At 39.2% G+C, this 27,929-nt stretch overlaps 2 protein-coding genes across 2 annotated transcripts in view; one reads left to right on the forward strand and one right to left on the reverse strand.

Annotated features, from left to right (window-relative positions):
* Positions 1 to 525: 525 nt before the first annotated feature.
* Positions 526 to 1,900, reverse strand: LOC138033811 (cannabinoid receptor 2-like). The gene has a single exon (XM_068881652.1). It carries the CDS (start codon positions 1,871 to 1,873, stop codon positions 815 to 817), a length of 1,059 nt encoding a protein of 352 aa, XP_068737753.1. The 5' UTR covers positions 1,874 to 1,900; the 3' UTR covers positions 526 to 814.
* Positions 1,901 to 10,753: 8,853 nt separating this feature from the next.
* LOC138033015 (uncharacterized) overlaps positions 10,754 to 27,929 on the forward strand; it is a 23,529-nt gene continuing 6,353 nt past the window's right edge. Inside the window, exons 1-2 of the mRNA XM_068880747.1 lie at positions 10,754 to 10,942; positions 24,104 to 24,225. Coding sequence (XP_068736848.1) covers positions 24,141 to 24,225 — 85 coding nt within the window. The 5' untranslated portion in view covers positions 10,754 to 10,942; positions 24,104 to 24,140. The remainder of the gene's footprint in view (positions 10,943 to 24,103; positions 24,226 to 27,929) is intronic.

The following is a 27,929-nucleotide window of genomic DNA, read 5'->3' on the forward strand; positions in this document are numbered from 1 at the left end:
TTCGGGACCATATTTTGTATATTGTAACCCCATTGGTCAACTTGGCCTTGCAACAGCCTACTTGCGAAAAATACGGGAAACTCAATTTATTTTTATATTTTTAATTTTCAGAAATAAAAACTCACGGTCCCTTTTCTATCTCCACGAGTACTCTATCATTTGCCATCTGACCTAAATTTAAATGCAACTGCTTAAAATTTGTTCAACGGAATAAAAATGGACAAGAGATCAACTATTTACAAACTGTTGGTTTTATCAACGGAGTTGATAAATGTAAATTGGCCACCGTACAGAGATTCTAAAAGCTGACGTTTCGAGCGTTAGCCCTTCGTCAGAGCGAATCAGAGCGAATCGCTCTGACGAAGGGCTAACGCTCGAAACGTCAGCTTTTAGAATCTCTGTACGGTGGCCAATTTACATTTATCAACTCCGTTGATAAAACCAAATTTTTGTATACTACTTCCCCACCGACGCAGCACCACAGTTTCTTTAGAAACTACCCCTTCATTTATTTGTAAACTTGACACAAGAACAAAGAACCACTAGTTACAAAAGCTAAGAAGACGTATTCATAAATCTACGCCGTTTTACGCCGTTTCTGATTTTTCGGTTTTAATATCATTCATTTGTTTGAATTCGCGAAATATCCGCCCATATGTGACCTATACAGAATTGATGACAACTTGCGCTGAAACGTAACGGTTATTGTTTCAGCTGTAAACCTCTTTCGCGCGTACATGCATGAAAGCACGCCAGCAGTGAAAAAGGAATGCTCTTGGTTTATCTTTTTGTCTGCCTTAACTAATCATTTTTTTCAACCTGTTGAGCCTGTACGAAACTTAATAGTAACCATTGTTATGACATCCACTGTCGAGGACATTCTTCTCCAAAAAATCGCTCTGACAGCTTGTCTGAACTTGGGCAACCTCCATGCATATATAAATGGGTCGATCAAGAACTTAAGAAACAAAGTAGTGTCAACTGCTATGTTAGCGATTGTAGCTTTAACTTGAGCTTCATAAGTCCCAGGGACGCAATAAAGTGTTAAGTACCACATTACAGTCACTGGAACAGTAAACACCAGGAGACATGTTGTGAGTAGTAAGCTCACCACTGCGAAATATCGCTGGTCTTTTCTTTGACGGTACTCCACAGCGTTTGCAATTCTGGTTTCAGCAAACTGGTCGCAACGTGAGAAGGCAATAAGGCTTTGCCTTACTTGACGTCTATATGAGACATGAAGCAATATGTAAGCAAAAAGTATAAGAGCATGTATAAGGGAAAGATTAATAAATACGTCTAGTTTTTGAAAAATCTTTTCAGGAACTCCCATCAGCAGCAAGGTCGAGAATAAGAGAGAATAAATCCAGATTCCGCACACGCAAGCCAATACTCTCCTGCCAGTGATGAACTCTTTATGCCAAAGAGGAAATGAAATGGCGATCAGTTGAATCCAGGACAGAAACAGGATTGTAAGGAAAGACACGTTCATCGTAATGCTAGAGAGAATTCCTGCCGCTTTAAGGATTTTGTTGTACTCCTCGTTGGTGATAGTGTTGCTGTAGACTTTGAAGTAGAAGTAAGCGAAAAGGGGTTCTACCACAACGCCGGTGAGAAAATCTGCAAGCGCTAAACCGGTGATGAAAATTGTTGGCGGTTGACGAAGTACTTTAAAAGGATCTTGATACAAAGCTACGAGAAGAACACCATTTGCCAAAGTGGTTACAACTGATAAAATGGAGAGATAAACTGCGGAAATCATTGAGATTGTGAGAAACTGATTCCAAAGATCCCCACCGCCTTGGGCAATTGTGTCGCCAAGAGCTTTAGATTCGTTCAACGAATAGTTCATGTTGTATGCAACGAAAAACATCGTGTCGACAATTTGTTATGCTTAATATGATCCTCGAGAGCTTGAAAATTTACGTGTTAAGACTCAGTCAGAAATCCAGGGGAATGGCCCGGTTTTTTTACCGATGAAATATTAGCACTTTATCTGTGCAAACATGCACATCATTTTCGTCATGCGGGGATTTTGTTTCAGATTCGTTTCAGAGGTTGTGAGCAAATACAATGACAAGCAGTCTTCTTTCAGCATCAAATTTGACACTTGTTTAAATTGAACACAATTAGAATAAATTCGTGATGAACATCCCTGGATAAACTGGCAAGAGTCCTGCATGATAACTTTTTTATATTTTGCTGGTGTACTTTGTTGGTTCTTTTCGTTTAGTATTTCTTTAAAAGCCAGTGCTAATGCAAGTGTAATGCGAGTGACATAAGTTCATTGACAACTGAATTTATTACAGTTCAATGCCCAAAGAAGAATAATAATGAAAAATTAATTTAAAAAAAAGGAAAACATACGAATATATAATAAAACGTTAAAAAGCTATTTGAGTTACGCAAATGACAAAAGACCGCATTCAAGGCGAACGAACAAATAACCGTTTACGTAGCCTCAGTACATATGTAGACGATAAAAAATAAACATACGAAAATCGTTCAGGGTAATTTACGTGATTTAATGTACGAGGCATCACTGAAAAAATTAGGGGAATCCGCGAAAAGATTCAGTAACATGCGAATATATTATAAAACGTCAACAAGCCTTTGGTGTTACGCAAAAGAGGAAAAGACCCCGTTCAAGGCGAACGGGGAAGTAACTATTTACATGTGCTTCAAACATACACACGATAATGATTACAGCTAGCAAGCTCGTGGAGTCGTGTAAATATGAAAATGCACCTGCAAACCGGTTGGCTCCGGCTGGTTCATATAGGTCCGCCGTGTAGAGGATCACAAATAAGAAATGTAAAAATCGTTCGGTGTAAGAAAAAAAGCATGAGGCATAAAAAATTACTGTAATCAACAAAAAAATTCGGAAAGCTCATTTTCTTGTTGAAATCCAAAAGGCTGAACAAGGATAAACTTTGTGAAATCTGATAATTGATAGCGAAGGTCAGGCGCGGAAGCGCATTAGAGGTTCACCATAGGTAAGATTTTTTTGTGCAAACGAGGCTTGGTGGTGAAATTAGCTGGTCAGACGTCATCACGCATAAGGCCTATTCTGACACATGGACGTTCCAACTTAAATTACTGCATATATTAAGTCCTAGTAGTTTAACACTATTCGCAGTCTCTAATGTCTGACCGTTTACACTTATATACTCATTCTTTGAAAAGCTTATGCTGAGTTCTTAGCATTTCCTTTCATTCAGTTGAAATCCATCATCCCTTGCCTGTCTTACAAGATCGTCTACTACTTGCTGGATACAGCTCCATTGACCTTCCCTCACCACTTTAGATATTGTAGTATCGTCCACATACTTCCACATATCTTCCTCACTTGCGTTCAAATCATTAATCATTATTAAGAATAGCCAGGGTCCTAATTTTGTTCCCTGAGAGACTCCAGCTGGAATGAAACGCCACTCGGAAAAACAGACTTCAGCCAGTTTTACTCTCTGTTTCCGATCCTTGAGAAGTCGACAATCCAGCACCAAATGTGGTTCGGGATGTCATATTCCTGGAGTTTCGGAACCTTGATGTTGTGGTCAATAAGATCAAAAGCTTTCCGGAAGTCAAATAACACCACTTTAATTGGGGTCCCGTTCCCGTCAGTGCTGTCATACCAGTTATGGGTCATGCTTACAAACGCATGCGTTGAGCATGATTTGGGTATTGTCCCAAACTGCTTATTGTCGATCTTCTTTAGCACGGCAGGTTTAACAAAAACGTTTACAACATAGTCCTCGGCGATCTTGGACAGGATAGGTGTAAGTGATATGGGTCGAAGGTGCTTGTTTACATCACTGATATGTCTCTGTTTGGGGACAGAGACGATATCTGTATCTTTAAAATGTCTCTAACAGGCCCGTTCAAGAGGCCAGCATTCTTCTTTAAGAGCCATCCCGGGATACCGTCCTGCCCTTGTGCCTTGGATGGATCAATCGCAGACAACTTCTGGAACATCGAGAGCTCTGATAACAGTGTGACCTCCTTATCCGTGGATCCGCGCCATGGCGCATTATTATCCACACAAAAAGGGTTATGAGTAAGGGGTACCATTGGGGCTAGGAAAGCTGTATTAATGTGATTTGCAAGATCGTTTGCTGACAAACCACTAGCACCCTCTAAGTGATGGATAGACTTAAACACGTCATCTCGCGCGCCAGCGGGCCTTTCCATTCCACCATGCAAGGCTCTCGATTTCTTTCCACCCCCTGCTGGGGAACACTCCTTGAGGTGTTGGACTTGACGCTCATAATACTTCGCGCGGCAGCTCTTACGCTCTCGATTTACAAGATTCCTCAGATGATTGAACTCCGCTCGATTTCCTTGGCAATTCTTCAAGGTGGAATTTATCCATTTTGGCAAAGTCGGATGTACAGTCTTAGTCTTTAATGGCAAAACAAAATAAAGACCAGTCTGGATGATCGTTTGTAGCATCGATGCTCTTTCTTCACAGATATTCATAGTACTAAGCATCGCTGTGACATCAACTTGATCGAGAAATGGCTCCAAAATATTTATGTTCTAGGTTTGCAATACGAGAAACGGCATATAACGTTAGAGACTGAGAATAAACTTTGCATCCCCTCACCACGGACACATTACCACAAAAATAGATTTAGCTATAGTGGCGCTATCCTATGGAACGAACTTCCGTGTAATGTGACGCAAGGAGAGTCCCTTAAGAAATTCATATGTCTTCATAAACAAGTGCTCTAGGGAACGGCATTCGTAGAAAGCACAATCGGCGACAAAATTAGTTGAGACACTTGCCAACAGAGCACACTGGCAACGACACATTCATTGTTTGCAAAGAAAACTTGTCCAGAAAGTACGTTTCCGGGATACCCCTCCCTCCCCCACCCTAATCAATGTTGTACCGCTGTCGACAAGGCTCGTAGAAAACAGAAAAACACAACATTGTCCCGGGGGTGCGGGGGAGGGGTCCATTTGCGCCGCCGAGCTTGAAATCGACTCTAAAGGATAAGAGTGTCTCAACAATTTTGACGCCGATTGCAGCTGTTATTTAATATCTTTTAACGTAGATAGTTTATCATGTTTTCTTACTTGAACTGTAATTTTATGACTGATAAATTGACCGTGGGTAAATAAAGTAATCTATCGATCTATCTGTCTATCTATTTTCCTTGCTTCGACTGAGCAATGATCTGAGAGGCCAAAGGCTGGCCGTTCAATCGGAGAGTTGTACTATTTCTATTAGTTACTATTAGTTAGAATCTTGTCGAGGGTATTTCGCCCACGAGTAGGAAAATGTACAATCTGCTTCAAGTTGAAGTTGGATTTGAGCCCCGCGTCGTTTCGTTGATTGAGGTCGCCAAGTACAATAAAACCACAATTAGGGAGTTTATACTCTAGGTCCATTAAAAATCTGGTCATGTAGTCATGCGATTCGATGCTTTTAGAGGATGGTAAAAAATGCCAGAAATAATACTTGAGACGCCCAAAAAACTTCCAGTATACCACTTTCGTCTTGAAAATCTCCCGGAATAGTAAAAGGGATCGATGCATAACCCACCATGTATAGCTTCTTTCCAGTCCCGTTTTATGAGGTTATATCAGAAACCCATAAGCGTTAAAACGTGTAACGGCCCCTTGTGTGCTGAGAAACAAGCTTCTGAATATTCAATTTGTTAAGTACCATATTTGGAACAACAGGAGCGAGGGGTTTCCAAATATGGTACTTAGCACTGAAACATTCAACCAATCAGTTCGCACTGAATATTCGGAAGCTGTGAACGCGCGTTACACGTTTCAATCCTTATGGGTTTCTGGTTATATCCATTTAACGCCACCGCAGAGTAGGGAATATGCGGTTGCAACCAGGTTTCAGTTTATGCAAACAATGTCAAAACGCCCCGTAGTCAGCGTATCTCAGCATATTTTAGTTCTTATTCATGGTAAGGTGTAGGGTAAACTTACTATATACTATATATGCTGCCCTATGATAGTTTTTCCCTGAAGGAGTCTTAGTTTGAGACGAAACGCGTCGGAAGTAAACGATAAGTATAAAAATACAAGCAGTCATCCTTTGGGCCGCTCACTAGTCCTCGTTAAAAAACGAGGCCAATATCCAGCCATCTTGCCCTAGCAAGCTTGGTCAATAAAGGATTTATTATATGATATAAAAAATTAAGATTTTTGACCTTACGGGACCAAGCGAGAAATCCCGAGCGGGCAAGATAGCTCCATCTTGCCCGCTCGGGTAGCCAATCACAGCGCCGGATTTGGTTCTTCTTGTCCGCTCACGGAGCTTGTAGACTTCAAGCAAGAAACAACAATTTTTAAGCACTCTAATATATCAGGTAGAACAAGCATTCCGAAGTAGTGTTTCACATGTGATGAAGAGAACGAGTAATTCAATTGCATGATCAAGCGGCGATTAAGTGGTTTAACTAAAAAGAGGCAAAATTTCGATAACAAAATAAATCTAGATGAAATGAAACCTGAACAGAAATTGATACTTACAACCTATTGATTGGATTTCTAAAAGGACGAGAGAACAACAAAACCCAACTAGCATAATCAGTTTCACGAGACACACCTACTCAAGATCCCCCGCGTGGTATCGTGGGTAACGAAAGTAACACACCGGCCCCTAAATGTTTACAAGATTGTAACATTTGCGAGTTTAACAAGAAAGAAGAAAAAAGAACAGACTTTCAAACACTTGAGTTCCAGCTTTTAATAGCTTCCAACAGAACTAGCTTAGTGGACGCTGTTTTCACTTTCGCACTGCGAACACAACTACCTTGTAAATTCGTGTGAATCTCGATGATTCAAGCAAGAGGCCACGTTCATCTGGGACAATTGTCATCAACGATGAGAACTACATCACCAACTGCGAAGTTTCTTTTCTTTTGAAACCACGTTTGACGTTGTTGTAACTCCGGAAGGTATTCCCGAATCCATCTCCTCCAGAAAGTGTCCGGCAAATGCTGAACTTGATCGTGCATAAGTTTCGTCTGCTGTAGACGCCACTTTGGGAAGCTGTGGACCATTTCGCAGAAGAAGGAGTAATTGGCCTACTGTTGACAATAGATTCAATCTCACACATTAGCGTTGCCAATGGTTCGTCGTCTAGCCTCTGATCTTGATTAAGAGAGCTCAGAATTCTTGTTATGTTTCGTATGCATCACTAACAAACTCCTCCTTGGTGGCACGCGGAAGGGGGCTTGAACACCCACTTGATGTTTTGCTGAATCATAAACTCGTTGATCTGCGGCTCACTCCACTCTTCAATAGCTTCGCGTAATTCCCTGTTTCCCACTGCAGAATTTGTCCCATTATCGGACCTGACCAACTCCAATTCTTGCTCTGAATGAGTTGATGAAGGAATGGATGTCCATACTATGCAACACTTCGATGTGTATAGCCCTAACCGTCAAGCAGGTACACACAATTCCATGACTTTTCACGTGCGCTCTTCCTCTTTTAACGACGAATGGACCAAAACAATTTACGCCCACGTAAGAGAACAGGGGTCTGTCGTACTTGACTCGATCAGCAGGCAAATCTGACATTGTTTTGAACTCCAAGAGAAGCGTATTGCTGAAACAGGAATTAACTGAATAGAGTGTAATGTGAAGTGCTAGATTTCTATCCCATATGAACCATGTGAGCGTTAGCCCTACTGATGGAAATGGGCCCACACAAGGACAGAGAAAAACTCTGACCAGGGTGGGAATTGAACCCACGACCTTCGGGTTAAATCTCCGCAGCTCTACCGACTGAGCTACATGGTCAGACGGGAGTAGGCCGTGGGAACTGAAGATGTTAAAGTCACGGCAATGAACATGTACAAGTACAAGGAAAGGTTACGTTTAAACAAACGTTGGCCGTGTAGCACTTATATTTTAAACGGAGTTAACTGAATAGAGTGTAATGTGAAGTGCTACATTTCTATCCCATATGGGTTCAATTCCCACCCTGGTCAGAGTTTTTCTCTGTTCTTGTGTGGGCCCATTTCCATCAGTAGGGCTAACGCTCACATGGTTCATATGGGATAGAAATCTAGCACTTCACATTACACTCTATTCATTTAACTCTGTTTAAAATATAAGTGCTACACGGCCAACGTTTGTATAAACGTAATCTTTCTTTGTATTATTTAATTAGATATGATCAAGATTCCAAAATAGTGTAACAACAAAAAGAAGCGTGAAACACATGAACATACCAGTGGCTGGCTAATACAGTAAGCTTCGTCTACTCGTATACGATCCCTATCATTTTTTCTTGTAAACTTCGGAGGACAGCATATTTCTCCACCTTCCATTTTGCAGTTGGTATTCCAGCGATGTGGACGTAACGCTACACTCTCCATTCTCGATCGCAACATTGTCCTTGCCAACGGAGTCAGTTTTTATTTCTAACGCTTGCTGGGAATTTTGCTAGTCTCCTGTTAAGCTCACTAATGACGAAATAACAATAACTACTGGCTTCGCAACAAAAGTGTTATTGAATTTGGAGAGTTCAGCGTGAACTACGGGAACAATCTGGAATATCAGCGACTTGCCAAACCCCGTTGGCAAGTTTACCAAGACATTTTTCCTGGACATTAAAGCCCTTATTCCTTTTTCCTGTTGAGGGAAAGACCCGAATACGCAAGCAAGCCTTTTCTAAAGCACCGTTAACACCTACCTGGCATCTCCCGACATGTTGTTTTCACCTGAAGCACATTTGTTTCTGAAAGTGTAACATTCCCTGTTATTGGTGGAAATTAGACAATTTATATGACGTCAGGAACAAGCTTTCCAAGTAAATCAGACGGGGAAGGGAGTAGAGTGCGTGACACGAGCGACCTGGACCGTCTGAGAATGAAGCTATGGTCTATTCCCTCTTTTAATAACGGTAAAATGTGACTTTCAGCAACTGAGTCACAGGGAGAAGAAGGCTGAATTTACAGTGCTAGTTTGCAGGCATGACTGAGATACTAAAAAGCCTTGGATCTCGTTTATCTCTAGCAGCAATGAGCTAAGAGCCACAAAATGAGTACAAAACAAACTTTAGTGTATAGAAATCGGTAAAAAATAGGAGATATTACATGGCCGCGCGGGGGCGAGGGCTGATAGTTTTTTTCACGAGTGAGCGCAGTATTATATAGCTACTGACGAGATGTTCAAACTAAAAGCAACTTGTTTTACTCATTTTCAAAAGGTCGAAAAAGTGGTCACCAACCGCTAGAACCCATATGTTGTGCAACACGAAACAATGTATGAAATGTATGAAAAACAAATCAAGATAATGTCAAATTAAAGCCTCCTTTATGAATAATGTTGATTTAGGGTGTGTTCGATTGACTCTATTCCGGAATAAGAATACGAGGAGTGATAATTTAAAATGGTATTTATGGCGTTTTGAAGCAACAATGATAATGAAGATATGATTAAAATAGCATTTTAGCAGGTGTTTCACAATTTTAATCTGAAAAGGAAGGGTTTCTAATTTTCATCTTGTGCATACATGACTTAGTTGTTTTGAGCGTAATCATCATTTTCGTATTTAGCTTTTCTTATATAGATAATGATGAAATACTAGGACTTTACTTTTTACTAAAAATCATTTTTATAAATTTGCCCGACCTTGCGAGCAAACTGACAAATTACCCGGTACCACCTTGCGCGCCCGGTTTCTTCAAATCAGGATTGCCACACAGTACCAATTTTTCTTTACTTCTTTGACCTTCTTTATATACACGTAGCCTTCTATTATGGCCTTCTCGGGTCTTTTGGCCAAAACCCAGCTGGGGCAATAAGTTATGTAATTTTCATCTTGTGTATACACGACTTACTTGTTTTGAGCGTAATCTTCATTTTCGTATTCAGTTTTTATTATACAAATACTAATGAAATACTAGGATTTTCCTTAACTTTTTACTAAAAAATCAAATCTTCACCGCCCGCAGTTAAGATATTATTTTTATCTTTCACATGTGAGGTTGAGGTGACGCATGGTTACTTATATGCGCTAGCTTCCCCTTGAATTGTAAGATGTTTCTTAGTTGCAATAGAATTGTTTTCTACAAAGGGTGCCTTCCATTGACCGTTTTTCGGAATAGGAATACATGGAATAGAAGTTACAACATAACTTATATAGCTTTAAGGTTTAACGCCGAAGAAAACCAAATGAAATGACTACAAGAACGCGCTATATATGACTCTTTGAAAGAAGAAAAACGTCTCCGAGTAAACGGCTCGGAGTAAAATGGAGGTGCGAGAGCTCCGTCACAAATGGTGATTGCTTTGGTTGACATGGTTATTACATCAAAGAAGGCAATTAACAACAACAATAAAAAAGAATTTCCCTCTTGGAATGATGTTATCAAGATATTCTCCTGAATCCCTTGCGATAAAGGTGACTTCTTTTCAGAATTATCTTGTTTTTCTCTCATGTAACGAAAGCGTCATTGGAAGAAGGAAACTATACACCAGTGCAAAAAAATTCATGAAGTAAAACTATTTCCACTGGACATTCTTGCCTCGATAGTTTTATTGGCAAGTACAGTATTACTGCAAATTTTCCGTTAAAACTAACGACACATTTTATAATAAGATGTTTCAGTCCCTGAACAACCCGTATCTTGATGTAGCTCCTTCTAATTTTGAGGTTGGAAGTCCAAACGGTAAGCAGCTGATCTCAAAATACCCGCAAGCATATTGCCACCCGAACAGCTGTGATTTGGTACCTGGGGCAGGTCTTTTCTCGTCGAAAAATCGAACTGCATAAAACATTCTACCGTCTTTAATTTTAAGGCGCCTAAGTTCGCAGAAGACCGCAAAACTATTTGGAAAAGTAGTAAGGAAATTTGACAGTTTTCATAGAAAGAGAAAATTCTCGCTATTTGAAGGAGCGAGGGCCTTTCTGAATGGAAAACGTCTGGGACAAAACTGGAAACAAAAACTGTTCGGTGAGGAGATTTCGTATTCATTTCTTAAGTGCGACAATTGAAGATGGCAGTGAAAGTAAGACTTAAATCATATGGGTTTCAGTGAGTCATATGCTTTCGTGATAACTTTGAAAACAGCTGAAGGACACTTACGCAAAGGATGTACTCCTTAACTTAATTCCAGACTGAGAAATGCAGAAACGCTTTTCGATTCATTTAATTTGCAGGTTGAATATGAAAATGAAATTTATGCGCTGAAATATATGAAATGTTACTCAGCGAAGGGCTTAGAATTTTAAAATGTTGAACTAAAAGAAATCCAGTCTGGTTGGATCCATTACAATCAGTTATTCGTGACGAATGAACAGCCTCTCTTCGATGTTCACACCATTATGTGAACATTAGATGTTCACATACACCATTTTGTATGCCATTATATCAAATAAGCAATATGGCGGCGGACGTGTTTGTTAAGCGTCCTTTTTCTCTCTGCTTCTTGAGCTTGTTTTTGGTAGCCTTGTCTCTTTTAAGGCATCAATCTGGTCTCCTTACATCTAGACGTCAGTTTCGTCCTACATTTTGTAGAGACTACATCGTAGTAAGAGAAGGATCAACTAAACTGCACAGACCGATCGTGAAAATGGTCAAGCATGGCGGCCTCTGCTTAGCAACTTTTGTTGAAAGACTGATCCTTTTGCGCTGTGGCGACATTTTGCCTGATCCTGGACCTCACCAGAAATCTTTAAGCTGCTTTATGCAAAACGATAGAAGTTTAAAAGCCTTTTAAGTTGCGGAGGGTTCTGCTTTTGAATCGAAGCTTGGGGTTTTACAAGATATCGTTTATGGACTAGACCTAGATGTTATTTGCCTTACTGAAACATGGCTACACGAATCAATCATGGATCACGAGATATTGCCTACTGTGTATAACATTTATAGATGTGATCGGTTTGTAGATTTGGTGGTGGAGTTATGACAGCAATCAAAAGTACATTGTCTTCGACTCTCCATGAAGTACCGTCAGAGTTTTCAAGTTTAGAAATGGTTGTTGTTGAAATATCAAACCTATACAGTACGATCGTAGTGTCTTACCCATAAACTGCTATCGCCCTCCTTACAACTATCAACAATTTATTCAGCAATTCACTAGTTTTCTAAGATCCTTGGATTTTGGTCATCACTACTCTATTATCGTAGTAGGTGATTTTAACTTCCCTGGCGTACAGTGGATAGAAGGCTCAGGCTTTGCATCATCTGGTGATGATTCTTCTTTTGCAAATTTGTTGATGGATTTTTATTTCAATCAGTAGAGCAACCTACTAGGGGTAACGACATCTTGGATCTTGTTCTAAAAAACACCCCTTCCTTTATGTGCGAGCCTAAAACTGGTCCCTAGTTTAGAGTCAGAGGACTTTCATCGGATCATTTTCCTGTCTTCTTTGACTTTGCTGTGGATGTAAATTTTAAAGACATTTCTCGCCTTAAGCGTTTCGACTTCAAAAATGCAAATTTTGAGTCTCTTAAACATGTCCTTTTGTTAACTCCACTCAGCAATGGTATTCAGAGCGTTAATTGTATTGAAGATTTTGATTCTCTTTGGGATTTGTGGAATGACTTGTTTTTGCTGCTGTAGACACCTTCGTCCCAAAGGTAAACTATAAACATTCAAATCGTCCTCCATGGATATCAAAGGACTTAGCGAAGGATATCAACAAGAAGAAGACCTTATGGCGGCGTATCAGGAACTCAAAATCTCCTCAACGAGAGGAAAAATTCTGCAAGTTAAGGCAACAAATTAAAAATTAACTTCGTTATGAAAGGAGAAATTATCATAAGACTTCCAAACGGTTTTGGTCGTTCTTTTCCTTCAAATGCAACGAAAAGCCAATACCTGACAAGGTAAATTACAATGATGTCTCATTCTCTGATGATCGTGGGCGGGCAGAAGCCTTTAATGACTTTTTCAAATCTATTTACCAGGATCATTCGAAGTGTGTAATTGATCTGAACGCACCAATTCTCCCAGGCGTTACTGAACAATTATCTCATGTCACAGTGTCAGTTGATGAAATTGTGGACATCTTTCGTTCATTGGACTCTAAAAAGGCAATCGGACATGTTAAACTGCCCACCATCCTGTTGAAAGAATGTGCTGACTCCCTTGCTAATAATAATAATAATAATAATAATAATAATAATAATAATAATAATAATAATGATGATGATGATGATAATAATAATAATAATAATAAATTTTTGGACGAGGTTAGGCAAAATATCGTGATTTGTCAGTGGCAAGCAGATCAATTATTTGCCGAAGCCTTCGGCTTCGGCAAATAATTGATCTTCGAGACACTGACAAATCACGATATTTTGCGATAACCGAAGTCAATAATTGTTTTATCACTCGATCACAGAGTTTGTTTTTTGTTTTTGTTTCCGAGAAGCCGTAAGTCGGTTAGAGTCGAGTAATGGCACCAATCAATTGGTTTCTTTCTCAGCATAATTATATTTGTAGACTTCAAATTGTACTTACAGTCAAACGTTCAATAACACTAAGCATCAACGAAGCTGAAGAATTTCACAGTTTTCAAAGCGTATCCCGACAAGTGAAGCTTTGGTGTAAAGCTCGCCATTCTTTTTTTCTGGCTTCAGCATAAAATCTCTTCAGTACATATGCATTCGCCGACTTGTCCTTCGCGTCGATGACACGAGTGACTCTTCGTCTACCTTTCTTTCCTTGAGATGCTCTCGAAATACGTTAAGTGCAACTTTTGGTCCTTTCTTAGTATTCTCACTGTTCTTTTGATCAACTAAAGATGTCGAATCATTCTCTAACAGCTCGGGGAACCGATCTGCCCTTTTCTCACAAGAGCGTGATGTCAACTGGGCATGAGCAGAATATTATGAGCCACAAAACACTTATTTGTAGGCAGTTATTTGCAGGTCACGTGGTGGGCTCTCGGCCAATGAAGAGGAAGAACAAAATACATCGAATGATAATAATAATAATAATAATAATAATAATAATAATAATAATAATAATTATTATTATTATTATGAGCAAGGGAGTCAGCACGAACATAGGGCTACTCCTGCACTATCATAGCCATGTGGACAGCCGCTACAAGCATGGCTTGCTCGTCACCATGCTTGATCGCACGCACCGGCTATCGTCATCTTGGGCGCATTTTTCAGAAGCGTGTGAACGTCTGAGAGACGTTTTCCGTAAGCTGAGGTATCCGAATCACCTTATTGATTCCGTAATCAACAGGTTTATCACCTCGAGAGTCGCAGTGGACCAGCCAAAACAGCATACCGCTGACACCATCCGGATAATGATGATAATGATAATGATAATGATAATAATGGTTTTAGTACAGTGTTTCCACTGAAAGCTGGCTCTTCATCTGTAAACTTTATAACAGTGCTAAAAAAATAATAATGACCATAGTGATATTGATAATATATAGTATTAAAGACGCTACAACAAAGGTAAATAATCAAAGATATATACAAATCAAGCTATCAAACGTGCATTTGCCCTATTTATCACATACACCCTCACTTGAGTTTTAAAATCACTAAAAACAACAGAGTTCATTGCAGCAGAGGGTAATGAATTAAAAACTTTGGAGGCACTGTCCTGGAAAGTACTCGATTCAATGGGGTACTTTTAACGTCGTTCCACTCGAAGACCTCAGTGCTCGTGTAGGATTGTGAAAATCTAGCTCAAGATAGGACGGCCAGTCATTATAATCCAAAACTTTAAAACCAGTGTTAAGTAAATGATTCTCTCTGCGTTCCTTTATTGGCATCCATCCACGTTTGATTAAATCCGGCATATGCGCATAGCGCCCAAGAACGAAACCTGCAGCGGCTAACTGAACACATTGTAGGCGCTTTAATAGATATTCCGGGATTGAATGACTAACAATATCATTGTAGTCAATTTTAGATACAATTAGGCATTCTGTCAGTTGCTTTCGGACATGGACGGGAGTTGAGTGCTTTAATTTTCTAATCTAATTGATGTAGCGTAACAGCTAGAGATCTTCAAGTTATTCTCCTCCTTCCAGGGTGCCGACAGAAACGAAACCCTAGTTCGGAAGCGGTGGAGTTGCGCGGTAGATCATGGTGGCCGGACGTGTTTCATTGACATCCACTTAGTTTTGCACAGTAGACGCTTCTCCGACATGTAGTCTTTTCAAATTATAGTATAAATATTCTAGAGTAAGAAATGCGCCTTTGCAAACGATAATGCCCGCAAAGAAAAATAAGAGAGGCGATCGTGGCTCGGTAGAAGAAGCCGAGACAAGTACTGCGAAGAAGACGGCCAATATGGCCGCTGACAATGGTGCAGGAATTGAAGAATCTATACACAAGATAAACGAACAAGAACAGCCAAGCCTCCTCGAAATCAAGCAGTTATTGGTGGATATTCAGATCCAAATAGCGGCGGTACTCACCGAAAATCTAAAACTTAGGAAGGAAATTGAAGAATTAAAAGACTCCGCAAATTTTAATGAGAAGGAACTCAATGATCTGAAGGACTCCTTGCTAAAGACGAAGAACGAAAACAAGACCTTAAAAGATTTTCTGGAGGAAACGAGGAGAGAGCTGAAAGCGGTGAAAGATGACTTTAGAGAGCAGAAGGAAGAAACTGAACAATTGTGGTCTGCTTTCGACGATTTGGAACAATACACGCGAAAGAACTCGCTAGAAATACACGGAATACCACAAAATGCATATTCGGATACGGATACGGCAGTCATTAAAGTGGCCGAAGCTTTGAACATAACTGTAGAGCCCGAGGACATCGAGATTTCTCACAAGCTGAGGAGGGGCACGGCTATTATAGTTAAATTTTGCAGTCACAAGGTAAAGTCCAAAATTTACAAGGAACGCGTTAAATTAAAGCATGTTAAAATCTCGGATCTTTTTCCAAGTTACGCTTCCTCTGGACAACAGCACCGAATTTTTGTTAATGAGAACCTTACAGCTTACAGGAGAAGGATGGTCGGAAAAGCCAACAAACGAAGGCAGGAAGGAACGCTTACTAGTGTTTGGACGTTGGACGGTAAGATGTACATTAAAACCTCGCCTGAAGGCGCCCCCGTAAGAATTTTTTCTGAAGAAGATCTAGATAACTTATAACTGTTTTGGAATGTTTCACGGCTGGTGGAGAGCGTCTCTACAATTTGCAAAGCAACTGAGAGATACGAACTTTTCCCGCAACAAATTATCTTTTAACCCTTTTATCAGTTTATCAGTTTTAGTATATGTCTTTCTGTTGGTATACACAAGGTTCTTTGCTCCCTTTCAGTTTATCTGTGATGCACTTTATTCTTTATTATTACAGTCGTTTGTACGCTTTACTTTGCACTAAATGGGTATGCTACATTTCAGAGACACATATCAGAATAATTTACCGTCTCATTACCCTTGGGGTGAAAACTGTTAAATTCCTCTCTCGTCTTAATAATAACAAAAGGAATGGAACTTAGAATCGGTTCAATAAACGCTAGGGGTTTAGGAGACAAGACTAAGCGACAGGAATTCTTTAACTGGCTTCGAAAAAAGCAGTTATCAATTTATTTCATCCAAGAAGCTCACTGTACGGAAAACAATATGCATGATTGGCGGGCCGAATGGGGGTACCAAGCTCTTTTCAGTTGTGGCACTAGTAAAAAGGCAGGTGTTATTATATTGTTTAACAATAACTTCTCTTTCCAAATTTCGCGAACATATTCTGATCCCGGGGGACGCTTTCTAGTTTGTGACATGACTACAAACGGGAAACAACTGACTTTGATAAACGTATACGCACCAAATGATGACAATCCCACTTTCTTTACTTCTGTTTTTCAACATTTAGACGATCTCAAGTGCGATGAGATTATAATAGGAGGGGATTACAATTTAGTGCTGGACGTTGAGAAGGATAAAAAAGGCGGACTAGCAAGAACACATAAAAGATCGTTGGAAGTTATAAATAGCTTTTCCGGTGAGTTTGACTTGATAGATGTCTGGAGAGTCCAAAACCCTGGATTACGACACTTCACATGGAGGCAAAGAAACCCAGAAATACATTGTAGACTTGACTTTTTTCTCGTAAGTCATTGTATCGCTAATAACACCACCAAAGCAGACATTGTCCCAGGTTACAAAACAGATCATTCAATGATCACCTTGCAATTATCTCTGCACAATAACCAACGAGGACGAGGATTTTGGAAATTAAACACCTCTTTTCTAAAGGATGAAGAATATGTAAACCAAATTAAAGCAGCTATAACTCAAACTAAGCACGAATATGCACAAGATAACACTGTCACACCTGGGCTATTGTGGGAAATGATAAAAATGAAAATTAGAGAAGCATCAATGAAGTATGGAAAATCAAAAAAGGAAAATATTAAGCAAAAGAAGGATGACATTGAAAAATCAATAAAAACCCTCGAGGGACGAATTGCTAATACCCTTGCAAATAACTCCCAAGATTTGTGGATGGAATTGGACATGAAAAGACGCGAACATGAAACCTTAATTGAATACCAAACAAAAGGAGCTATTATAAGATCTAAGTCTCGATGGTATAACGAAGGTGAGAAAAATACTAAATACTTTCTTAACCTAGAGAAGCGACACTGCAAGCAAGGAACAATCACTCAATTGAAAATTAACGAAAACAAGCTGGTTCAATCAGACAGAGAAATCTTACATGAGTGTGAGACTTTTTATAAAAATCTGTACCGTTCCAAAACGCAAGTGATCGACTTTCCGGAAGAGTTTTTTCCACCCACACGAGAATTATTAAATGACGAAAAGCGATCCTCTTGTGAAGGCCAGTTAACTGCTAAGGAATGCCTGGAGGCCCTAAAAGACATGGCAGCAGGGAAATCACCTGGTACAGATGGCCTACCATGTGAATTCTACATGGTTTTCTGGGAAGACATAGGAGAAACCCTCACCAGCGCTTTTAATTTCTCCTATGAAATATGTAACCTGACTATATCACAAAGGCGAGGAATTGTCAAACTCATACCCAAAAAGGAATCTGACCCTATCTTGATTAAAAATTGGCGTCCCTTAACTCTATTAAATTGCGATTACAAGATTGCTTCAAAAGCCATCGCGAAGCGAATCAAAACAGTTCTACCAGAGCTAATATCAGATGATCAAACAGGCTTCATTAAAACCAGATGCATCGGTGACAACATACGTACACTAGATAGCGTCATCAAATATACAGGTAATAAAAAAATCCCTGGACTTCTCCTTTTTCTGGACTTTGAAAAGGCTTTCGATACTCTCGAATGGTCTTTTATCAACAAAACTCTTCAACATTTTGGTTTTGGTCCCTCGCTGTCAAGTTGGGTCAGGCTCTTTTATTGTAACATCGAAAGCTGCGTATTAAACAATGGATGGACAAGCAATTTTTTTAAGCTAAGCCGAGGCGTCAGACAAGGGTGCCCTCTATCGCCTTACCTTTTCATACTCTCTGTAGAAATACTCGCTGAAGCCATACGAAATAAAAGCGAAATTAGAGGTATTAAGATACAGGATACTGAATTTAAATTAAGCCAATATGCAGACGATACGACGCTCATTTTAGATGGATCTGAACAATCCTTTAAGTCTTCGCTTTCTTTGATAGAAGCTTTTGGTAAAATATCTGGCCTCAGACTGAATGACAAGAAAACAGAAGCTCTCTGGATAGGGTCTAAAACAAACAGCAATCAAACATTTTGCCCGGAAATGAATTTTAAATGGCAAAAGGGAAAGACTAAGGCACTTGGCGTTTGGTTCGCAACGGATCGCGATGCGGCAATATCTTTAAATTACAACGAAAAGCTTACGAAAGTTAAATCTATCTTAGGATGCTGGAAATTTCGAAGACTTAGCTTAATAGGGAAAATTGTTGTTCTGAAGAGCCTAGTAGCATCGCAACTTGTATACGTACTCACATCGTTGCAAACTAAGCACCATGCAATTAAAGAGATTAATAGGATGTTTTTTAAATTCTTATGGAATGATAAAGGTGATAAAATTAAACGCAAGGTTATCATCAATGATTATTCTGAAGGTGGACTCAAAATGATCGATATTACAACTTTTAACAAATCCCTTAAAGCTACCTGGATTAAAAAATACCTGAACACAGAAAACTGCAGCAAATGGAAAGTTTTTTTTGATCTAGAACTCGCAACATATGGAGGCAACGCCGTCTTTAAAGGAAACCTAAACAAAAAAGACATTGGTAATCTAAACATAGAAGACCCTTTTGTTAAAGAAGTTATAGAAATATGGTCTGAGACCTTCTTTGAGAAAGAAATAGTGTCCAAAGATCACTTTCTAGCTCTACCTCTCTGGCAAAATTCATTAATAAGGATAAACAATGCACCAGTACTATGCAAAGATTGGCTTTCCAAAGGTATAACACAAGTAAAACATTTAATGGATGATTCTAACAACTTTCTTTCCCTTGCCAGCTTTCAAAATAAATATCAACTAAAAGTCAGACCACTAACTTTTTTTGGCATAATCTCTGCTATTAAACCTTTACAGCAACAGATTCCGAGGTCTCAGCTGAAGTATGACAATTTCATGAACACGTTCCTAAAGCACCAAAAACCATCGAGAATAGTTTACAAGAAATTAATTTCTGACCAAGCAGAACGACCTCTATTATCTCAAGAGAGGTGGCAGAAAGAAATCCGGTCCACAGCCAAGGTAAAAATTGACTGGAGAAAAGCCTACCTATTGTCTGCTGCGTGTACAAAGAGTTCCAAATTAATTGACTTCAATTTCAGATTTTTACATAGACGGCTGGCGACCAATAATTTTCTGCAAAAAATAGGAATTAGAGAGGACGGAACATGCACCTTCTGCCATGATAAAAAAGAAGATCTGTTACATTTATTCTGGGGATGTGAAAAAAGTAGAATTTTTTGGAATGACCTCTCTATATGGCTGCAGGCGTGCCACGTGCTTTCAAAAGAGAACCACTTAGGAATGGAAACGGCCTTAGGCCTGAAGCCAGACGACTCCAATTTTAAACTCCAAATTAATTTTTTTTGTCTAATGGCTAAGCACTACATTTGGATTTGCCGTTCGAAAGAACGATCCCCAACCCAAAACAACTTCTTGCTTTCCCTGAAACAGACGCACCAATTGGAAAACAACACAATAAGAAATTCAAAGAAATGGAAGCCACTTCTGTCCCCGCTGCAACGAGTCTCCTAAACCCTTAACCTTAACCTTGAATTTTTAAATATTGATTCCTCTATTTTAAAACTATCATTATAAATGTAACCCTAAAGGAAAGAGATGGTTTTTAGAAGTGCTAGAAGTCGTATGTCATTTATTTATTTTATCTATTATTATTCTTTTCTTTTTTTTTTTTTTTCTTTCTTTTTCTTCTCATGTTAGAAAACGTAATTTTAATGCAATTAGTGCTTAGTAGTGCTGTAATTCATGTCACGTTCGTATTGCAATACTCATTGTATCGTTTACTGTAGTTTGCAATGTTTTATGGTGTAAGTGTGCATATTTAAAAAATAAAAGTTAAGGTATTGATTGACTTGGGTCCCCTGCAGGCGAAAATTTGAAACACACCTGAGCATTTTACCGTTAACCGTGAGAATAAGTGTCTCAAATCCATGTGTCCTTGATATCTGAGATGGTGACAGCATCATCACCTTTGTTTTCTTCGGATTCGGAGCTAAGTTGCATTCTAAGGACCAATCTGGCAGCTTGTTTAGCGCGTCTTGAATCACCGACTGGCTAACTTCAAGATCAATGGCATGAAATGAGTATGCATCGTCGTATCGTCCGCGTACTGATGACATACAACTTCACATGGAACGGCAGAAGATAGATAATTCACGTAGAGGTTGAACAGAGCGGGTCCTAGAATCGATCTCTGAGGAAACCCGTGAGTAGTACTGATTTGTGCTGATGAGCAGTCATCAACTTGCACAAACTGTTTTCGGTCCGTTAAGGTGTCTCAAACCAGTTTCAACGCTTCAAGAGATCTTGTTATTAGGAGGATTGACACTACAACACTTTATCACGTAACAGCAATGTTGTAGTACCGTGTGAAACACCAATTATTGTTGAACAAGATGCAGTCATTTTTGTGGCTTAACAAGTTACCATGGCACCACGAAAGCCTTGCAAAAACACCCTATATTTTGGATTTAGCTGCTCATATCTCAAAAACGAACTAGGTGACCCCAATTTTTTATGGCACAAAAGTGATCAGCAGGCCAAGATAAAACTTCTGCAAAGTTTAAAAAAATTATGTGGAGCGGATTCAGGGCTACCTTCAATTTTCAATTATTTAAGGTGGCTCTAAATCCGCTCGACAGATCTTTTTTAAACGTTGCAGAAAGTTTTATTCTGGCATGCTGATTACATTACAAACACATAAAATGGGGGTCGCCGAGTTCGTTTTTGAGATATGAGAAGCTAAGCCAAAATATGGGGTGTGTTTTCAGGGCTTTCCTGTTGCCACGGTAATCTTTTACGTCACAAAAATGACCGAATCTTTTTTAGCAATAATTGGTATTTGATATGGTACCCTAACATTGCTGTTAAGTTATAAAGTGTTGAAGTGTCAATCCTTCTAATAAGAACGTTTCTTTCAAGTGTTGAAACTGGTTTGAGCCACCTTAAATAACTTGCTATCCACTGCAGGGCGGACCTCGAGAAACCCATTTGGTGCAGCTTAGACAGGATTTTTTCGAAGGCAACAGTGTCGAAAGCCTTAGAGAAGTCAGTCATGACGGCCAGTGTAATTTCACCCCTTTTCATGGCCTTTATAATATCATCCCTTATCGCCAATATTGTGATTGTAGTGGAGTGACACTTCCGATATGAACTGATGTTAGATTGTAAGATGGCATTCTCGGTGAGAAAATCAGTAATTTGGCTGAAAGCCAATTTCTTATAAACCTTAGATAATACATGTAAAATGGAGGTGGGTCGGTAGTTTGTCCGTGGCTCACCCACCTTAGGAATCGGACTAATGAGCGCAGTCTTCCACAACAGGGGATATTCGTTCCTGTTAAGGCATGAGTTGATGATATTCGTAAGAGGAGAGGCCAGGTACTCGGCCGCCAGTTTGACAAACTTAGCTGGTATGTTATCAGGTCCAGTCGAGCAATCCGATCACAGTCCCGATCGCGTTGGATCAGATGTACCCAAGGGTCACTTCTTGGACCGATTCTCTTTCTATTATTTGTAAATGACATGCCAAATGTAATTGATAGTGCGACGCTGGATTTAGTTTCTCTTACCACGTGGTCCTTGTCAAATGAATTGTATTTTCAGCCTACAAAGTGCAGTAATCTGCGTATATCTAGGAAGCGTATTGGTCCATATCGTAGCTATAGTATAAATGGCAGTGGAAGTTGTGTCAAGTGAAAAAGCCTGATTTGGGGGTAGTGATCGTAAATGACACCTCTTGGAAGGATCATATACTCATGATAGTTGCTAGAGCAAATAGGTTACTGGGCTTTATTAGAAGGAGCTGCACAGGAATTGTCTGCAGTTTTGCGCTGTTGCGTCTTTACTGTTCATTAGTGCGTGCGCTCTTTTGCTATTGCTCTCAGTTATAGGCACCTCAGTCTGTTATCAGCAATTTATTCCTAGTTGAAAAAGTGCAAAGAAGACCTACAAAATAGTAGTGACGTATCTTATAAAGATCGCTTAATCAAACTGATGTTATTGCCGCTTATTTACTGGCTTGAATATCTCAATCAATCAATCAACAAATAGATAAATCTTTTCCGGAAAAGATTGCGTGACGGACTAAAACGTGCACCTAATTTAGCCCTCTCCTTCCTTAAGTTTGAAATCATGACTCATAGCGGAGCTCTGACGACCTGAAGGGATCATGGCTAGCGGTATTTCTTGTAGGCTCGTATGACGACGACGCCTTCCAATAAATGATGATGATAATAATAATAACAATAATGATAATGATAATAATAACAACAACAACAACAACAACAACAATAATAATAATAATAATAATAATAATAATAATAACAATAATAATAATAATAATGATAATAATAATACTGTATTTATATAGCGCACACATCCACTATTTGCTCGAGTCGCTTTTCACCATATATCACTAAAATTACATATTTACATCAAGGAACTTACAAATTACAATGGTAGCAGCAATCATAACAACTATGATAGTACACTCAACAAAACTACTGAATTCTGATTGGTCGAGAGCAGTACAATTAATCCCAAATTGTCCTCAGTAGAAGTACCTTTTAAGTTTCCATGGAAACGACGCGTAAGCACAATCAGAATTGAGTAATTTTGTTGAATGTACCATAAATAAAAAATCGCACGATCTTGTCGTACAATCCGTGATTAATAGGTACTCGAGATTTTTGAGAACTTTCAAAATCAGCTCGAACCTGCAATTTTCCGGCGAAATCTCCAACAGCGATTGAGTGTAACAACTATTTTCATAAAATAATTAAGATAGTACGCGCACTCTCATTAGTCAATAGCTTTGTTTCGCTGAGGGTATATAAACATGGCTGTGACATGTGTTGTCAAAAGCGCGTTTTGATTGGCCGATAGGATATTTAAGCATGTATCAAGAAAATCTCTTTCAATCAAGAAGTTAAACAACGGTATTTTCCGTCATTTGTCAAATTCTTTTGAGAAATATTTTACAAAAGCAGTAGAGGACTTTTTTCCGTGTTTACATAGCCTCATCTAAGCACTCGGGGAGTTGGGAGAATTCGACAAACTATCCTGTAACTGGATGGGTACGAACGGTTACAAAGTCAAAACAGAAAATGACTGTTTCATTGTTATATGCTCACGTTGTCTTCAAAACCTAAAAGATGGTGATTTGACGTTGCCGTTTTGTGGAGTACGGCAGAGAAATGCACGGAAATTCGTGGTGCATGTGCAGAACGAGTATTTTTCCTTTTTTAACTAATAATATTCTTGCTTTGTGGTGTTGCCGTAGCCGTAGCCGTCGTCTTTGCTTAAACTCCCTAATAACAAGACAAGTGCAGAGAATAATTCAAGCGGAAAGGTTTGTTGGGGTGACAGGAACTTAAAGATTTGCATGGTCCTTGCCTTCTGCTTGACACTCTCCTGAGCTCTTTTTCTCTTTTTGTTTACCCACAGATAGTCTCGTCCCGCACCAACTTTAACAGAGTGTTGCATGTCATTGTACGGTTTGCTATCAAAGCGTTATCAGCTTTGTCTTGCCTGCTGCATGGCGTTTGTCATCTTCACTGCTTATTCAAGTAAGAGCTCTGTTTATATTTTGTGGTTGCTCTCTCTATAGCTCATTCTGTGAAGAGAGCAACCGGGAACATTAAGCGATTTCAATAGCTCATTTTACTTTGGTTTACTTAGTGACCTGGCCCTACGGTGGAGGAATAAAAGTTGTGCAAAAGGGGATAGTTTCTAAAGAAACTGTGGCACTGCGTCGGTGGGGAAGTAGTAAATAAAAATTTGGTTTTATCAACGGAGTTGATAATGCAAATTGGCCACCGTACAGGGATTTAAAATAGCTGACGTTTCGAGCGTTAGCCCTTCGTGAGAACGAATCGAAGAATTATGGGTTGTTTGTAGTTTTTATAGTAGAGTAGGAGCTGTGCTATTGGTGGTAACTTGGGGGCAGCGTGAAAAACAGGAATACATTAGGTAAATGAAAAGCGTTTGTTAGTATCGTGGGGCTTGAGGGTGCCGATTTTGAAGATGAATTTTTGTTCCAGATTCTTGCGGCTTTCCGTCGTACCTAGATGTAAGGAAAGGTCGCAGATAACCATGTGTTGTTTGGAGTGGTTAGGGAGATTAAAATGACGAGCGACTGGCTTAGATGCACCCTTGTCATTCTTCTCAACATCGCGAAGGTGTTCGCGGAATTAGTCGCCTAGTCGTCTACCTGTCTCGCCAATGTATAATTTATTGCGAAACGTACATGAAGGATTTTATTATTCTGACAAAAGAATTATATTACGAGAGTACTTAAACGTAACCATGGATCCAGATCTAGACTGCTCGGGTGGAAATTCAGTTAAGTGTGTGGAGGACATTTTGATGAATTACGATTTAGTAGACGTCGACATCTGGAGAACCCGTAATCCCGATAGAGAGAAATTTACTTGGAGACAAAAAAGCCCAATTATCCAGAAACGCCTTGATTATTAGCTCATTAGTGATTCGTTACAAGATGATGTAGCAAAGGTTGACATAGTGACAGCCATAAGAACGGATCACAGTACAATAACCTTAGAAATCGATAGTCTGGATGATCAGTAGCGTGACCCATCTTTTTGGAAATTCAAAAACAGTCTCTTGGATGACGCTTTGTTTGTTCAGCGTTTACGTAAAACTTTCTTAAGTGGCTCGATAAAATTTGTTTTCTGTATTGATGTGAGAATTAAATGGGATTGGATGAAATACAAAATTTGCGAGGAAAGTATATCTTTTAGTAAATTGAAAGCTCAAGAAAGGAGAAGGAAAATCGAAACAATTGAAATAGGCTTACAATATGCGAAGAGAGAATTGTACAATCACCAACGCAAGAAAATCTTGCCAACCTGGAATCGGCTAAAGCAGAGTATGAAAAATAATATGACTACATTGTAAGAGGCTCAATCATCCGATCCCGTGCTACATGGTACGAACAGGGGGAAGGGAACAGCAAGTATTTCTTGAATTTAGAGAATTGTGATAAGAAGAAAAGCTGCATAAGAAAACTTATTAGAACAAATGGAGAAGAGACTACTGCCCCGAGCACTAGTACGAATGAAATTTACAGTTTTTACTCGGAAATTTACGACGAACAGTGACCATTCAACTTGTCGCTTTCTTGAAAATTTCTCTCCATCTCCCAAGTTAACTGACGTGTGAGGGCCAGTTAACATATTCCGAATGCAGGGGCACCCAACGACCAATTTGTTGTAAAATATATTATTATACCCCAGTTAATGAAAATAAATGTTATAAAGGCATTTTCAGGTGTTTTTCAGTGTTTCTGGGAAAACATTATCTGTTCCTTTTTCCCAGCCAGCTAGATAAAATTGGTTGGTTTCCCAGCCAGGAATTCCGCGCGCTTTCAAATCCCTCGATCCAAAACGACCGAACAAAAGCGACAAAACCGGGACAAAACAGGTTTTTTCCGCAAGCGCAATCACTATGACCAGCCGTCGTATGTTTGGGAGAGGGAAGGGGTTTTTTTTTTTTGTCGTCCTCAGTCTTCTTGCAGAGTTTCTACAGCTAGCTCGGATTGAAATGCTAGAAAAAGTCAGTAATTTCCAGGCAAAACCTCTATCAATAACAAAATTTCCCAGCCAGCTCATCGAAACACCTGTATTTTTGCCAGCCAGCAAGATTCCTCTGGGGAACAGATAATGTGAGGAACAGATTCGTTGGGTGCCCCTGCGAATACTTCAAGGTTTTGCCGACCTTCAACAACACTAAAACTCCTGGGAACGATGGGCTCACAGTAGAATTTTACAAGTTCTTTTGGCCAGAAATTGGATTGCTTCTAGGTGACTCCTTGAATTATGCCTATTTGCATGGAGAATTATCAACGACGCAAAAACAAGCCGTAATAACTTTACTTGAGAAAAAGGACAAAGACAGGAGATTGATCAAAAACTGGAGACCGATTTCTCTAGTAAATGTTGACGTAAAGTTAAAGCGCACAGATTTTATCAACCCAATTAATTGATAAAGGAGGCTTAAAAATGCCCAGTATTGAGTCTGTGATCCCTGCCCAAAGAATAATCTGCATGAAGAGATATCTGTCCACCGATCCTGCTAGCTGGAAGTTTTTTTGATTTTTATCTTAAAAAGGATGTTTTTCTCGGGATTGTAGAAACGAGCGATAGTATAAACATCCTAATCAATTACATTGTCCTTGAAAGTAAATTTTTTATTTATCGCTGTAAGCTAAATAAGGGCCCTCTAAAATTAAGATTGTTAGTCGATAAATTTAAGAAAACGTTTGAAACCGAACGCGTTATTGCGAGAAAAAGCAACAAAATCCATTTCCACGACAAGAAATGGAAACCTCTTATTCCATCAATACAATGAAAACAATAGTAGCTGTTATCCTAATTTCGTTTTTTATAATTCCCGTACACTTTATTTATTTATACTTTTTATATCTCTATTTTTATTTAAATTTGTTAATTAATTCTTGGTTGTAGTGTAGTGTAGTGTAGTGTAGTGTAGCATAGTTTTCGTTGCAGTTGGTAATTAAAGTAACTTGTGCAAGTATTGTAAGCCCTGTCTATATATTTTTCTACGTTTTTGTATTATATACCTGTAAAGTCAAAAAAATTAAAATTAAAAAAAAAATAAAAAATAACGTACAGGTTATGCAATAAATGACATTTGCGGAGTTATATATACATGTGAAACGATCGGTGATCTTAACAGATCGCTTAGGTTCCGATATCTTACTAGTGTTAAGAATGAAAAGACAAGTTTTGCATCGTGAGCGCGCACATTTGAAAGTGCCGGGTTCCTCGTTAGTTTTGAGCGCGCTTCTAACTAAAAAGTTGCCTATGTTTTTGTCGCATTTGAATGTAATAAGTGGAGGTTGCGAAAAGATTCTACCAGTCTCGGGATCATTTTGGAGTCAATTTAAAGTCATTAAGAATGATACTTCTGACTGTGTGATTATGAGGATGGAAAGGAATGGAATTCTGTCATTATTATCCTTTTGTGACGTTTGTAGTGCTGACTGTCGATCAAATTTTTGGGCACGATGATGGCCCTCTTTGACCACAGAGACAGGATAGCCACGTTTTTCGAAAAACTGGCACATCCTGGTTTGCTGGAAAAGTCGGAGTCATCACTGCAGAGACGTCGAAGTCTAAGAAATTGAGAATAAGGAATGGAGTTCTTCACATGTGATGGATATGACGATGAATACAATAAATAACTGTGAGAATCTGTAGGTTTGTAGTGCACACTGGTACATAAACCG

This window comes from Montipora capricornis, chromosome 14 (genome assembly GCF_036669925.1).
Source record: "Montipora capricornis isolate CH-2021 chromosome 14, ASM3666992v2, whole genome shotgun sequence".
NCBI classification, from domain to species: Eukaryota; Metazoa; Cnidaria; class Anthozoa; order Scleractinia; family Acroporidae; genus Montipora; species Montipora capricornis.

Coding starts and splice junctions, on each gene's coding strand:
- LOC138033811 (XM_068881652.1), bottom strand. CDS start 1,873: ATGTTTTTCGTTGCATACAACATGAACTATTCGTTGAACGAATCTAAA.